The sequence below is a fragment of the Xenopus laevis genome, chromosome 4L (genome assembly GCF_017654675.1).
Source record: "Xenopus laevis strain J_2021 chromosome 4L, Xenopus_laevis_v10.1, whole genome shotgun sequence".
NCBI lineage: Eukaryota > Metazoa > Chordata > Amphibia > Anura > Pipidae > Xenopus > Xenopus laevis.
Window position 1 is genome coordinate 68,622,307 of NC_054377.1, and position 15,642 is coordinate 68,637,948.

Here is a 15,642-nt window from a genome sequence, read left to right on the forward strand (position 1 = left end):
TGGTTAATGTGAGTGTTTGCACAACTGATCACAAATATGCATCAAAATGAACACAAGCGTAAAGGGCACTTTTTTTTGTTTTGTGTTTTCTTGTCTATTAAAGGGATCCTGTCATCGGAAAACATGTTTCTTTCAAAATGCATCCGTTAATAGTGCTACTCCAGCATAATTTTGCACTGAAATCCATTTCTCAAAAGAGCGAACAGATTTTTTTATATTCAGTTTTGAAATCTGACATGGGGCTAGACATTTTGTCAATTTCCCAGCTGCCCCATGTCATGTGACTTGTGCCTGCACTTTAGGAGAGAAATGCTTTCTGGCAGGCTGCTGTTTTTCCTTCTCAATGTAACTGAATGTGTCTCAGTGAGACATGGGTTTTTACTATTGAGTGTTGTTCTTAGATCTACCAGGCAGCTGTTATATTGTGTTAGGGAGCTGTTATCTGGTTACCTTCCCATTGTTCTTTTGTTTGGCTGCTGGGGGGGGATGGTAGGGGGGTGCTATCACTCCAACTTGCAGTACAGCAGTAAAGAGTGATTGAAGTTTATCAGAGCACAAGTCACATGACTTGGGCAGCTGGGAAATCGACAATATGTCTAGCCCCATGTCAGATTTCAGATTTCATTGAGAAATGGATTTCAGTGCAGAATTCTGCTGGAGCAGCACTGTTGACTGATTAATTTTGAAATTTTTTTTTCCCCATGACAGTATCCCTTTAAGCTGCATATTTGCTCATTCTAAAACTCTCAGAATTGTGTAGATATGTAGATTCTGATGCCAGAACTGCATTGGGTTTTATTACATCCCTTGAAATTATTTTATTTGTTTCAATCATTCATAAATGATAAGACTCCCACTAGTAGAGTAAAGTATATATGAACAATACAAATCCTGCAGTACGAGTACATGAGTAAACCAGTATTGTTTGTCCATGTATTGCAATATATTCAAGCTGGCCAACTACGTCAGTCATCCCTGGTCTGGCCAGTCCTACACTCAACTTGCATCTGATACATTAATAATTCTATTTGCTTCATTCTACATTTTACACAAGCTAAGTTTTCCTTCAACTTACTTGCTGCTTTCAAGGTTAAAACTCCCAAACATGGTTGCCCTTTTATTGGCCACCACTGGGATCACCTGACTGTCTAATTCTGAAAGAAAGTAAGTTGCAGATAAAACTAGTGTAAAATGTATATTGAAGCAATAGAATTCTTAATGAATCAGGTGAAAGTGAGTGTAGTACTGGCCAAACCATTCTTTCTTGTTTTTCAATTATGTGCCTTCCTCTTCTGCATTTTCAAGCTTTTAATGGGGGTCACTAACCTTGAGCTAATTAACTATTGCTCTGTGTGGCTACAATTTTATGGTCATCTTAATTACTTATTATTCTATCATATACTCCCTGATTCATATTCCAGTCTCTGATTCACACCACTGCCTGGATGCTAGAAAATGGGACATTAGCAACAACATAGCTACTAGCGAAGTTCTAAACTGGAGAGCCACTGATCAACAAAAATGAAGACCAATTACAAATCATCTCAAAATATCACTGTCAACATACTAAAAGTAAATGTAAAGTACCCCATTTTAATTATTAACCTACTTCAAATTATCAGTTATTATTCATAACACCCTATTCTGATCTCCCAATTTTCCTGCATACAAAAAAGGACCATTTCTAACCCAGTAGACTACCTCTGTTACCATATAAAGCATGTGTCCAAAGCTTTGTGCATAGAATCTTTCGGTAATTTGGATTTCCATACCTTAAGTCTACTAGAAAATCATGTAAACATTAAATACACCCAACAGGCTGGTTTTGCTTCCAATAAGGATTAATTATATCCTAAGTTTGAATTAAGTACAATGTACAGTTTTATTTTTGCAGAGAAAAAGGAAATCATTTTAAAAAATATGGATTATTTGGATAAAATGGAGTCTATGGGAGACACCCTTTCTGTAATTCGGAGCTTTCTCAATAACAGATCCCATACCTGTACTACTCCCAAGTTTTATCTGAATGCCTTATAGTAATGTATTATGTAATTAACGCTTACTACCCAACAACCTTCCCAAAAACTTTGCAACATTAGTTACTTTTACAGCACAGGAATCCTATACAAAAATAAACAGCAAAAATGTACTCTGTCACTGCTGTTCTCTAACAAGTCTTGGGTTGGCACACATGCAGTACACTGCCTCTGGTTTGATGGTGCCTGAAGCTCATAGCACATTAGCACCTCTCTGCACTCTGGGGCTCTGCATATGCAGTGGCAGATAGCAGAAGGAGGGTTGAGTATGAATTTTCTCCCCTTGTATAAGCAGCACAGCAATAAGATGCCACATATACCATCACCCTAATACTCCATGTAATTGTAATGTCCAAAAATAACTTAAAATACACCAGTAAAATATTACTTACTAGCAACCTGGAAAACAAACTCGCTTTATGGAGTTATATGAGAGGAAGTTACTTCATGAGACAGGACAGTGGAAAATATTCATATTTCAACATTCCAAAAGTTTCAAATGAATTCCAGACACAGGGAGGAGTCCCAGTGGAACGCTGGTTGGATGAATGCAGGTTTGGCCACAGTATAACTGGCAGCTAACCTCTAACTTCCTCCAACACCTTTGTTATCCAGGCATAACACACTCTATGGCCCTGCTTCATCTATTTAACCTTAGCACTTTATATACCAAGCCCTGCTCTACTTCACTGATTTAAGACATGATAACATCAGAGCCTGAACCTACAATCCTTTATTGGAGTGAGGAAATTTCACCACAGAAAGGCATGCAACTGCTTAAAATACTTAGCCATTATAACTCTGTCCAAAGGATTGAAACCTATTAAAACATTGTAAAAAAAATCTCACATCTGCATTCATTCATGTACTGACAAATAGTGTATAAGCTGTTGTAGTAAGATGCATGTAAATGACAAAGCTGACCTATAATCTTCAGTATGTGTTACACATGACTCTTCTTTCCGCAGTCTCGCTAAAATGGCTCCTCCCTCCGTCTGCAGCTGCACAAGTCTTGTGTCCTCAAGCACCATTCTCATCAGCGCTCCAAATTTTTGCAGGAGAAGTCTGGCACCCTTAAAAGAGCGAAGGAGTACCAAAAATGAAATGGGTCACAGTCACACCAATCAAGAGACAAAGAAACAGTTATCCTGAAAATGATTAAATTTAAGTTTCAAAAAAAGCTGAGCCTTTTCATATATTCACTCTAACAGATTAATTAAAAACTATAACCAAATAGTAAGTCTCTCAATTTCAACAATTTGTTCCTCGAAAAACATTTAATCTTGATATGGTGGGAAAACACAATTGTAATGTAATGTTCTCATAAGGTCTTGTATTATCTGACAAAAGCATGGGAAAAGAGAAACATAAAAATGTCCGGTTTAGCAAAAAAAAAAAAAATAATAAAAAAAAGTAGTAAGCAATGGACTGGAGAAAAAAAAACCTCTCAGTTTCCCCTATAAATCAGCAATTTCAAGGATAATGGAACACAGGTGACTTTGGGGCGTGTTGAACACAAGCATTCTCCAGCTAATCAGGCAGACTACAAAACACTCAGTAACATGCTTCATTCGTATAGGAATAACCTACACCAAAAAGTACATTTGTGGGCCAGATGATCATCTCTCAATAATGCATTAGCCAGCTTTTTTGCTTTATTCTTTTGCTGAACCATGTGGGTCAAATTGATTGTACCGTGACCCATCAAAATCATAAGATGGAACACCCCTAACTGGCAATTCATGTGGTGGTGTGGCAGTATGGTTCAAATGTGTGAAACTACCCTATTAAATCTGGGAATTATGATCATCTTTAAAAGACACTGCATGGAGCCTTACAGAGTAAGATCCTTACCTCAGCTTTATTTGGAAGTGATTCAGTGTGCAGGTTTTTTATGGCATCCTGCAAAAATACACAGGCATTCCGGCAACTTTCTTGTAGGTGCTCCAGTTTCTGCCAGTGAAAACAAGAGCCAAAGAGTACAGTTAATAACACTGGTAAGAACTTTCTAGCTATTCTTAATCCAGTTGTGAACTGGTCTTTGGAAGCTAGAATGTACCAGTTTAGCATTTAGGGTAACAGATCACTGTATATGAGACTTATGAGATGAAATGCAGAACACAGTGTCACAAGCCAAACATGAATGGAATGAAAATGCTTTGAAGGTTCTTTGTGGCCACAGACACAGAAAAGCATGTCCAGCGACCCAAGTAACAAGTTGGGTGTATTTATGCCTAAAACAATGACAGGCTCTATAGTAGGACAAGCCACATCAAGTAGGCCCACTCTCTGCGACAGAGCTTTATCCTTAAAGGAGAACTAAACCCTAAAAATGAATGAGGCTAAAAATGCCATATTTTGTATAGTGAACTTATTGCACTAGCCTAAACTTTCAGCATTTCAATAGCAGCAACGATCTAGGACTTGAAACTTGTCACAGGGGGTCATCATCTTGGAAAGTGTCTGCGACACTCACATGCTTAGTGGTGCGTGACGCACAGCCGGGCCCCGCCCCCTCCGTACGGCCGCATTTGTCAGTGGCGCTCGGGCTGCCGGGGGCCCTAAGGGGGTGCGGGCCCTGGCCCGTTCGCTACCCCTGCTCCCCCGGTAGTTCCGCCACTGGCGACAGGGCTGATTATTATGATGCTAATTGCACTGGTTTCTGTGCTGCCATGTAGAAATTATCTGTATTAATTACTAATCAGCCTTATATTGTGACATTTATATTCTATGTGTACTGTATATTTTGAGTTGGTCCCTAAGCTCAGTAAGTGACAGCAGCACAGAGCATGTGCAGTGAATCAGCAGAAAAGAAGATGGGGAGCTACTGGGGCATCTTTGGAGACACAGATCTTCCCTGCTTAATGGCGGCAGTTGCCTTGGACTGGTACAGAAACCCAAAACATAATATAAAACATTTCTAGCTACATCTTTGGTTAAGTTTTAGTTCTTCTTTAAAGGGAAATATCCTGGCTTTTATGTTGTGGTAGTTAATATAACGAGTATTTCCTACATCAGATTGCCAAAAAGTAGATTGTGATCTACCAAAAAGTGTCAAGCTGGTGATGAACAAATGAGAAAATTGTCTAAATCAATTTTAATTGATAACCCTCATGGTTGTTTTTAAATACACAATTGTTTATAGGCTGCTTGATGAAGGGCTGTGTTTGCTACATCAGGCAATGTCAGTGCAGTGACTCACCATCCTAAAAGTTATCCAGTCTTTGTGGCAGTATCGAAATGAACCATCAAATTCCAGTGGGAGCTGGGAGGCCTCTATATGTTTGTGCAAGGATTTTGTAGATGTAAGAAGATCAAACTGTGTGAATAAAAGTGTGAAACATTATGCAAGCAAAAAATGATCTGTTAAAGCAATCTAGTCAATTTACTGCCGATACCAAATTAATAGAAAATTGCTTGAGTTAACTCTTACTGATTTTTACTTTATTAACTAAGGCCACATAAAACAAACAATATTCCTGTGCACGCACTGCATAAGGGCAGGGGCACAAGGGCAGTTTCGGAGAGATTCAGTCGCCTGGTGACTAATCGCCTCTTCTTCGGGGCGACAATCTCCCCGAACTGCCTTCCTCCTGCTATAATGAGAAAACGCCTGTGCCAATGCACTCGCGGCTCTTCAATTTCCAAAGTCTCCTTGTGAGGCAACTTCAGGCGACTCTGGAAATCGAAGCGCCGCGAGTGCCATTGTGCTGGCGTTTTCTCATTATAGCAAGAGGAAGGCAGTTCGGGGAGATTGTCGCCCCGCAGAAGAGACGATTAGTCGCCAGGCGACTAAATCTGTCGAATCTGCCTGTGTGCCCCTGCCCTAAAAAAAATGTACACAGAATGTAATAATCGTAATTATATACACTGCGGGTAAGCAGGGTATTTTATCTTTAAATCGTTTTTGTGAAAAAATGAATGTACATGATAGTTTGGTGTGAATTTTCCCCTGGATTTTTTTCTGTTTGATACGTACCTTTTACAAGAAAGCTGTGTTGGGCAAAGCAAGCTTAGGGTAATAGCTTATGGCACTTTTTGCTTGCTAGCTTGTGGTTAAGTGTCAAAGTGGTGGAAAATACCCTTCCATAGACAATAATAGTAATTTTACTAACCACGCAATCGCAAATTCAAGTCAGGTGATTATATTGTATTATAACCCATGCATTTGAGTGATAATCGGCTGTGCAATTACTTCAGTATTATTGTTATGGAAGGGTATTTTCCAGTGTTTTGCGGCCTACCTACAGGCTAAAAATAGCTTTGGCTGAAAAAGTACCATGTGACAACAAATTTAACACAGGTTAAAGAGGACCTGTCACCTTAAGGAAAAATTCCAAATCCTATTTTATGATGTTAGTGAAGCAAAATAAACCTCACCTGCACTATAAAAATTATATAAATCTTGTTTTTTTTTAGTCATGGAATTCACAATCACAAAAAGCATGACGGGTGCCATTTTGTGGGCACGGTTATTGAGGCAAGCTTTACATCATACCAAAATCTTGTTTATGAAGAGTGCGGCACCTGATATCCATGCCCATGCACTGGCTACACAATTATGGTGAAATTGGAGGGGAAATGTGAGGAGGGCAGTGATATCTAGGAAGAGCAGAATGGAAAGCTAACGTAATTGCCTCCACTGCCTCTATGCCTAAGGCATAGATGTGAAGCAGTCAATATATGATTGACAGCTGAGACTTTTAAAGATGTTTATAACAGGTACGGCTATTTTAATAAAAAAAGAATAAAGAATTTGGTTTTTCATGTTTGATTTGACAAAGACTTTTATTAAACAGCTTATTATGTCTGGGTGACAAGTCCACTTTAAAAAGTCCATGTATTTCTACTGTTTGCAAAGGGGAAAATTTTAACTTATAGATGTAACTTTGTCCCGACACATTTTCTTTTCAACAGACACCCTTAAGGTGGCCATAGATGCAAAGATCCGCTCGTTTGGCGATGTTGCCAAACGAGCGGATCTTTCCCCGATATGCCATTAACAGGCATGGCTATATCGGGGGTAATCTGATTGTTCGGCCATATGGCCGAACAATCAGATTACGATGTGCCATGAGTTCCGGCGGGATCGGTCGGGTCAAAATCAAACCTGACCGATCGACCAAACGACCGATCTCCGCCGGAGGAAAGATGTCGGCACACGCCACACACGATCCGAAAATCGTACGAATCCTCGATTTGTACGATCGGATCTGTGTGTCTATGGCCACCTTTAGTCAAGTCTCTTCAATTGAGGTTTAGTGCTTAGAGCAAGCACTAACAATATAACCTACCAATTCCCAATGTAGATCACATGCAAGGAAAAGGATTTGGACATTTATTTTTCAAGACAGAATGTAATTTCTACATTTGGTAGAGTTTTTAATCACCCTCTTTAACTGCAATGTACTTTACTGGTTTTGATTCTCATAATCATACGTTTAGCAATATAACCAGTAAATTATTAAAACTTACATATTGAATTTGATATGAAACAATGGAGATTTGTTTTATAACAAATTCCTCAAAAAAAGGCTTATTTTTAAAGGTAGTCATTTAAAATAGCATTTATATAAATCACTGTGGAGGCACTATCTTGCATTTAAACCACTGGCTGGCAAACAATCGGTTAGCAGGTCACAGGTCATTGCCAAATATTGTTCTTTTTTATTGAGTCCTAATGATCCAAGAGCACTTTCTGTTTATCAAAGCTTTCATATAAGCCCCCTGTCACAGTTGTGAGCTGTCAGGGGCCCTTTCTAACACTTTTGTTTGGGGTTTACCCAAAAGAAAAGGTCAGCCTCAAAGCCATGCTAATTTTGACCTCACTTCTGCTCATGTTGATTCACTAGTCTCAGGGGATCAGGCTAGCATACAGGTTTTTTTCTTCTCCACTCACAGGGCTTCCATATGCTTTGATATTAAAGGCAAGGCACAGTACAGGACAAAACAAGAAACATTTAATAATTTAGAGATAGGGATCTTGCTAATTATTTGGACATTCTTATTAATAGAAGATAGCAAAAGTAGCACATAGAATAAAAGTAAGGGCCACATTTGAAACTGCAATAGGATTTACATTGTCACAGATATCTAAACTAAATCCGTGTGCTAGCATTACCTGTATACCCGGAGGTTTCTCCACATGCTGGGCAAGATCCTTTTCTACAAACATCAAAATACCATGGATGCAACTTGGAACAGCAGCCTGGGACACAAAGTGGTTATTAGATTTATATAAACATGCCATGTTTCTTTCAAGTATGATCACTGAATGGATTGTATACCAGAAACAGGTATACCCTTCATGTAGGTTAATATTACAGTTTGTTACAGTTTTCCTATTATGTATATATTTTGGTATTTGTAAGTGTGTATATTCATGGGGTATTTACAATATTATTTAAACGGATTAGATTATCTAGACTTGATTAGATTATTTAACTGATTAGACCTTTTTTGCCAGCACTGTAGTTTGACTATCATTGCTTGAATTGTGGACTTATTTTAGAGACCCTTTGGGTTAAATTGCAAGAAGTAGTTTGACTAGTTTGAATAATTATGCAAATATGATCCTTTTTATCTTCAGCAACGACTGTGGATCTGTATGCTTGATGAAAGGGCGCGTCCCTGAAACATTGCACTCCATGCAGTAAAATTTTTCTGTGTGCAGTTTTTGTTGGACTTGTTTTTGCAATAGTGACAGATGATCAAACACACATTTATATGCAAAACAAGAATAAAACTTTTAATAAACATTTGCATAAATATGCCTTGTAGGTACCTGTACTATATGAAAAGCTTTAAACAGAGCAGGAACTGGAGAACCGCGGCGGGCATCCACAAGCAGCGTCAGGCCCAGACTTCTGCAATCTTTCCTTTAATGGCAGAAAGAAATGTCAAGCAGAAAACTATTATTAATATCATTACCCTTTATTTATGTGACAGTATCAGTAAATATTACACTTTGTTGCACAAAAAGGGTAGTGTCCACACAGTGTTTCCCAATCCAAGCTCCACTATCAAAATGAGTAAATTAAAATAAGAAAATATCACAGATACCAATATTTGCTGGCATTGGGTTAGAGTAAAACCTCATGATGTTTTACCTTGGAATGCTGTAGAAATACAGGAATAGACGACCCAGTTCGGATGCATTACAATGTGGATTCAGCCAAGCTGTATTCCTAGTGTTTATTATTATTACTGCACGTCCATTTTTGTCTTTTGTTCCTACAGTAGACAAGAGAAGAGAAAGACATAAGCTCCTGAGGTTGAAACCAAGTTACTAGTACTAAGCGTCAAATGTAACAAGTCACTTAGGTGTCACCACTGACACACCAGACTCGCAACAGAAGGCTTACTTAATAGATTCAAATATATTATTACTTAATATCAGTATGGTATACATGGGCCATAGAAACACAGGTACAGAGCTCAGGTAATATATGGGCTGCTAGGAAGAAATGCGCTTAGTCTTAGTGGCTCACAATTATTACTGGTGGCATATGGAAAATGCAGAATAAAGGATATTTCATGGACATTTTGTAATCCCCTTGCTGTCAATATTCGGGGAGTACATGCTTGAAAGCAGGGTACACGTTTTTCCCAATCAAGCGACATCAACTCACCAGGCAGATAAACCACTTCACTTAACAGAACCTCCAAATTCACATCCTGAGCCATTAAAGTCAGGGGCTGACCATTACTTCTCCTGGACAATGCAGGTGTGTGGCACAGATTTTGCTGACAGTTCTCCCGCAGATCTTGCAATGTCCTTTCTTCCTGGTCATCGGTTTTCCCTAAAGCTAAATATTAAAAAAAATAAATAAAAAAAGATTTTGCGTGAAAAAAAATCTGAACTGGTCACTTGGTCATGTATATAAGTAATACAGGACACTCATACGATTGCCAGGAATGTTGAATTTGTAAGCAGTATAGATTTAGACAGACTGAAAATAAACTTCCAAAAATATTGCCACATGAAAACAAAGCATGAAAATTTAGAAAACACATAGTTAATATAATGAAAAATATTCAGTGATATAGTTTAGAGAAACAACTTTTCACAGTTAAAGGGGTGGTTCGCTTTAGTAAACTTTAAGTATGATATAGAATGGCTAATTCTAAGCAACTCTTCAACTGTCCTTTATTTTTTATAGTTTTTGAATTATGTGCTGTCTTCTAAATGGGGGTCACTGACCCCATCTAAAAACAAATGCTCTGTAAAGGGTACACATTTATAGTTATTGCTACTTTTATTACTTATCTTTCTATTCAGACCCTCTCCTATTCATATTCCAGTCTCTTATGTAAGGCTACAATTCAGACTCTTCTATTCATATTTAAGTCTCTTATTCAAATCAATACAAGCTGGCTAGGGTAAATTTGACCCTAGCAACCAGATTGCTGAAACTGCAAAGTGAAGAGCTGCTGAATAAAACAGCAAAATAAAGCAAAAACCACAAATAATAAATAAAGCAAATTGCAAATGTCCCAGGATATCACTCTCTACATCATACTAAATGTTAAATCCATAGGTTAACAACCCCTTTAAAAAGGGGACAGTTTAGAAATTGTTCCAAATTGGCCCAGTTGCCTTACTAAAGGAGTAAAAAGATTGTAAAAATGTGTGCAGTCCAATAATGTAGCACATACGGAAATAAAATAATAATTCTGGGTGGTCTGCTAAATAGGGCATGACCCATTTTTTGGTCTGGTAGAGAACACATTTCCCCCAAACCTATTAGAAATAACAGCCAACAGGGTGTGCCAAGGTTTGCAATTCAACAAAACCTGTTGACAGAGTGCATAATGGAGATACTAAGATGTTATTTCTCAAGTTTGTGCCTTAAACCTAAGACTTTGACCTGAGCTCTTATTTCACTGCTGTAAGAGTGTGAACCATCATTAATCCAACAGAGAAGGCACGTGTCTCATGTAAGAGGAGAAAAAGCTGTTTGAAACTAAACAAGACTGAACGCTTTGGGGATTACAGAAATATTTCTGAATAAGTCATGCTGTTTGGGAGCTGTGAATCATTTTAAAATGTATATAGGATGTTGGCATAAAAATGAATACTCCATGATAGCACTATATATGCTGGTGGAGGAATAAAACACCTGGAGAAAGTAATAAGTTAATGCTTTGAGCTTTGTGAGGAAATATTGGTTCCATGTGGGTCCTAGAGAATCAGTATCCACAGCACAGTGCGGAAGTACCACATTTCTGACACCAGAAATTAAACTCTTTTTTACAGCTATCATAATATTTCCTTTGAAAGGTACTAATAACTTTGCCATAAAGTATTTGCACAATGCTTTTACATTAGCTGTCCAATGCCCCTGTATGAGGGGGCTGCCAAATTTGTGCAGCAAGAGTCCGTTAGCATTGGAAACTCTAACTTACAAGGCTGAGATTGGACAGTCAGGTTGGCAAAACCGTCAAGTCGTTTTTTAATGTCAGTATCACTTTAATTTCACAATTTCTCCCATAACACAGCAAAGGACACTGGGGCTCATTTATGAATTTAGTGCAGGGCAGATTGGTTCACACAGTGATTATATTTGCCCTATGCATGGTTATATTTAGAAAGCTGGATAAGGGTGTGCAAACAGAATTGTAATTTTTTTTCACACTGCGAGTGTCCATAAGAGCTTTTTAAATATGGCAAAAATTGCAAATTGAGAATGCATATGCAAACACTCTGCATTTAAGTTACGCCATGCAGAAAATGTTTGCAGAACAGTTTTCACAAGTTGTGAATTTAATTACTGTCAACGCTATTTTCACGCACAATGATACAAACACCCAACTAATTGGTGAGTGCAATATAGTAGTGCTATATTTTAGCACTCAGGAAAAACATGGGCAATACAACCATTTTTGAAAAAATATGCACAATGCAAATGTTATAAAAAATTACCCCCCACTGCGTTTATAGCATGCCACCTACAAAGGGACACAAAGGAAGAAGAAGCAGTTGTTAAAGCAGTAAGCAGTGTCTATAAATATAGTGCCTATTCCATCTGCTTTCAAACAACAATTAATACAAGGCACAATTTAAATCAGAGACATTTCAAAATTAAATGTTACCTGTTTTAGAAATATCCTTAGAAAGTGGCAATGCGCTTGATACACTGTTACAGTCAGCAAGGTCCTGCTCATCTTCTACAACTTCATGAAGCGTTTCTAATGTCAGGGGTAATTTTTCTGACCCAGACAATGCACACAAGGAGTAATGTGGAACAGCTTGTTCACTGTTCACTATAGTGTAATTCTTTCCATGGGAGTCAAGTTTAGGCTCCTGCTCTCTCTGTTCTACAGACTGAAAATTCTGCAATTGCATATTCTCTAAATCTCTGCTGGCCAGTTCTTTATTAACATCATCAACCTGCTCATCAATCTCACTGCAAAGCTCCACATTCAATACATCATCCCCTTGCAGCAACATAACAGGGGCATTTGACTCAGCTGCAACTAAGGAAAAACTACTATGGCTACCTGTATTTTTATTTTCTGTATCTGCTGTGTTTTCTTCAGATTTTTGTTTTTCAAACTGACACTTTGTTGCATTCAGTGAAGGCACACTTTGGTCAAATTCATCAGTTATATCAAAATTAATAAGATCTTTAGGAACTGCTTTGTTTGAAGATTGAAAGTATTCAACCAACACTGTCTCTTGTAGCCTGGAATGCTCTGCAGCAGGTTCTTGTAAGGCATCTGTCATCACTCTTACATCCTCAGCGCCATTTATAAAGTTGCTTCTGCTTTCCTGTTGGAACGATAATGATGTGCTAAAATTACCTCCCTGTAAACTTGGCTGTTCACAGCTTTGTGTGCACTTATCAGAGTCTCCAGTATCACTGACCTTTCCTGGAACAGTAATCTCTGAAATGTCCTCATGCCTCTGACGAATGTTTTGGGTAATAAAAGTTTCCGAAACAGCAGAGAATGAAGGTTCTTGATTCAAGTGCTTTTTTGACATAGATTCTCCAATGGTCAAGTCCACAATTTTGTTCTGAATATCTATATTCTGTTGAGTTGTGGGTTTATGTGAAAAAGTCACATTAGTGGAAGGTTGCAGAGAACAAAGTGTTGGCATCATATCTGAGAAAACGACCTTTGTTTTACAACTTCTACTGTCCAGAACAACAACATGGTTTTGTTTATCTTGGGTCTGCTGAGCAACTGGTTTTTGTTGGCTTTTGTAATTTAAGGCTATAGACTGTGTTAGGGACCCCATCTGTGGCCCTAAACGAGGCACTGAGATATCCGACAATTCTACATACTCCCCTTCCAGCTCACTGGATGCCATCATTGTTTTTATGTGCAACGCAGCATCCAAAGCTAAAGAAGCTTCACCTGAGACAGAATCCACATTAACTGAAGTTTCGACATGCTGAACTGTCAAATCCCCCACTGCGGGCTGAGGCATCTCTTTGTTACATTCCAGATACAGTTCAGTTGCTTTTTTGTCACCAGCTTTATCATCGGGTGGCTGTGTTTTATCTATAAATTCTGGATGAACCACCCTTTCCCAAGGAACCCTAAAGATCTGGTCATCAGACATCAGGAGACAGTTCTCCAGAGAAGTCCCCATTCGTCCTGAGTTAATGAATTCTAACCATTCCAAAGTGAAAATTGATGTGTAGGATACTTCTGGGAGGACCAGCTCCTCAATGTTATGACAATCCCGTGCCAGGCATTTCAGCACAATTCTTGGAGTCTTTCTCAAGTAAGGCACCACCTGGAAGTAAAAATCACCAGGCTGAAGAAGTCTCCAATCTATGGATGCTAGTTGCAGAACAATCTTCTCATGTATACATAGAGGCCACCCAGCATGTCTGAATAGCAACCCACAATACTGCAACTGCAAAAAAAATAACACTGTTATTGGACAGATAAATTGCATGTTTAACAAACAGAATGTGTTTGATCAACCAAAAATCTATGATACATAGGATTACAAACTTACTAGCCGGATTCCTAAACAGATATTTTAACTTTCATACAGGTAATACCAAATTAACCTGCATTTTATTTGTGCTTGTTAATCCACACCAAAAATGCTACAGCAACATTACAAAAAAAAGGGACAGGTAAAACCACTATACAAACACTCTGTGCTGATCATATAGCAAATGTTTAAGGAAACAGATCTTAACCTGCAGAGTTTCTCTAACATATGAAACTACATAAGACTATAATAACTGGACAACTGCCTTGTGTTTTTTTTTTTATTACAACAATACAATGCAGTGTAGGGAAAATTACAATAAATGATCTGGTTATAAAAACACAGAGAAGGGGTACAGTCTAAGCTGTGTGAGAACATACAGAAAAAAAAGATAAATAATTTGGGATAATTTTTATTTTGAAATACTCTGACAGGATACATCTATGGCTACATACCAGTGTGTTGAATATTTAATTTAGAGTAAAATAATATTTACTGAACTTTTCCTAAGTCACTTACTCACACTTTTTAGCTCAAATTCTTTAATTGCATTTATAGATATTCCATCAGTGACAGCATTTATTTCAAACCACCATTCTTCCTTTTAATTTTTTAAAAACGAAAGGGACTTTTCATTAAATTCATTTAAATTCCATAATCCATCACTTCACAATGAAATATGGTGAAGGAGGGGGATCCTAAAGTGGTGAAGTACCAACTAGGGTTGCCACCTGGCCGTTATTTTACCGGCCTGGACGGTAAAAATGATGGTTGATCCCAATGTTATTAATAGGGGAAAAATATAAATATATAGGAAGGTTACAACCCTAGTACCAAGAGACTATCATGGTTTCCTTTCAATCTGTGGAATCAAGTATGTCTGTGTAAAAACAAAATAAAACCAACAACCTCAAAACATACTTATTTTTACTTCTGGAAGTTAAGACAGTGTTTATGCACCTTTTTTTACATAAGGTCAACTAAATGAGGTCATATAAAAAAGGGGTGTATTTTCCCTTTAAATGCAGATTATTAACCTTTTTTAGCTCACAATATAGCCCTACATTTTTCTTGCATTAACATAACAGTCTGATAATTCCATTTATTATATGCTGCATCCAACAACAATGCTGCCGATTATTGCTTTCTACTTATGTAAAGGATCCAGTTTCAAAGGGAAACCCCCACCAGGTGGGTGAAACTATGGGAAACATTATTATACTTTTAGACAGGAAGACACTGTTGCGTCCATAACAGCTTTTAAATTCCAGCAGAAAATAACAAAGCAACTACATCCGCTTGATAGATATGTAGGTGTTGGAAAGTTCTGCTGCTTATCACCAAGTACGATTCACACTGCAGTGATAAAATGTCAGCCCCTAACGTTCACACTTTTTTTTAAAAAAAAAAAATAATAATAATAATAAGATGGCATGGATTTACACCAAGAGCTCCCCTGCAGCAAATTAAAAATGTTATAATCTGCAATGTCACTAAAGATTCCAGAAGTAGTATAATAAAAGTGTCTCTGTAAGTCTTTCTAAATATTGTCTGTCAATAATGTACCATTTTCTTAGTTGGACTGGCAAGTACCAATGCCATTTTTCATTTGGTAGGGGTTTAATTTATTCTGGTAGAGGTGCCCTT

The 15,642-nt window shown here is 37.8% G+C and overlaps 1 protein-coding gene across 4 annotated transcripts in view; it reads right to left on the reverse strand.

The window, feature by feature from the left end:
- plekhg4.L (pleckstrin homology and RhoGEF domain containing G4 L homeolog) overlaps positions 1-15,642 on the reverse strand; it is a 105,239-nt gene that overhangs the window by 30,773 nt on the left and 58,824 nt on the right. For all 4 annotated transcript variants that reach the window (XM_018256787.2, XM_018256786.2, XM_041590243.1 and 1 more), the window contains exons 3-10: positions 12,132-13,908; positions 9,668-9,844; positions 9,146-9,269; positions 8,821-8,914; positions 8,158-8,244; positions 5,239-5,355; positions 3,891-3,989; positions 2,961-3,109 (exon numbers count right to left, since the gene is read on the reverse strand). In XM_018256787.2, the coding sequence (XP_018112276.1) occupies positions 2,961-3,109; positions 3,891-3,989; positions 5,239-5,355; positions 8,158-8,244; positions 8,821-8,914; positions 9,146-9,269; positions 9,668-9,844; positions 12,132-13,638 (2,354 nt within the window). In that variant the 5' untranslated portion in view covers positions 13,639-13,908. The remainder of the gene's footprint in view (positions 1-2,960; positions 3,110-3,890; positions 3,990-5,238; positions 5,356-8,157; positions 8,245-8,820; positions 8,915-9,145; positions 9,270-9,667; positions 9,845-12,131; positions 13,909-15,642) is intronic.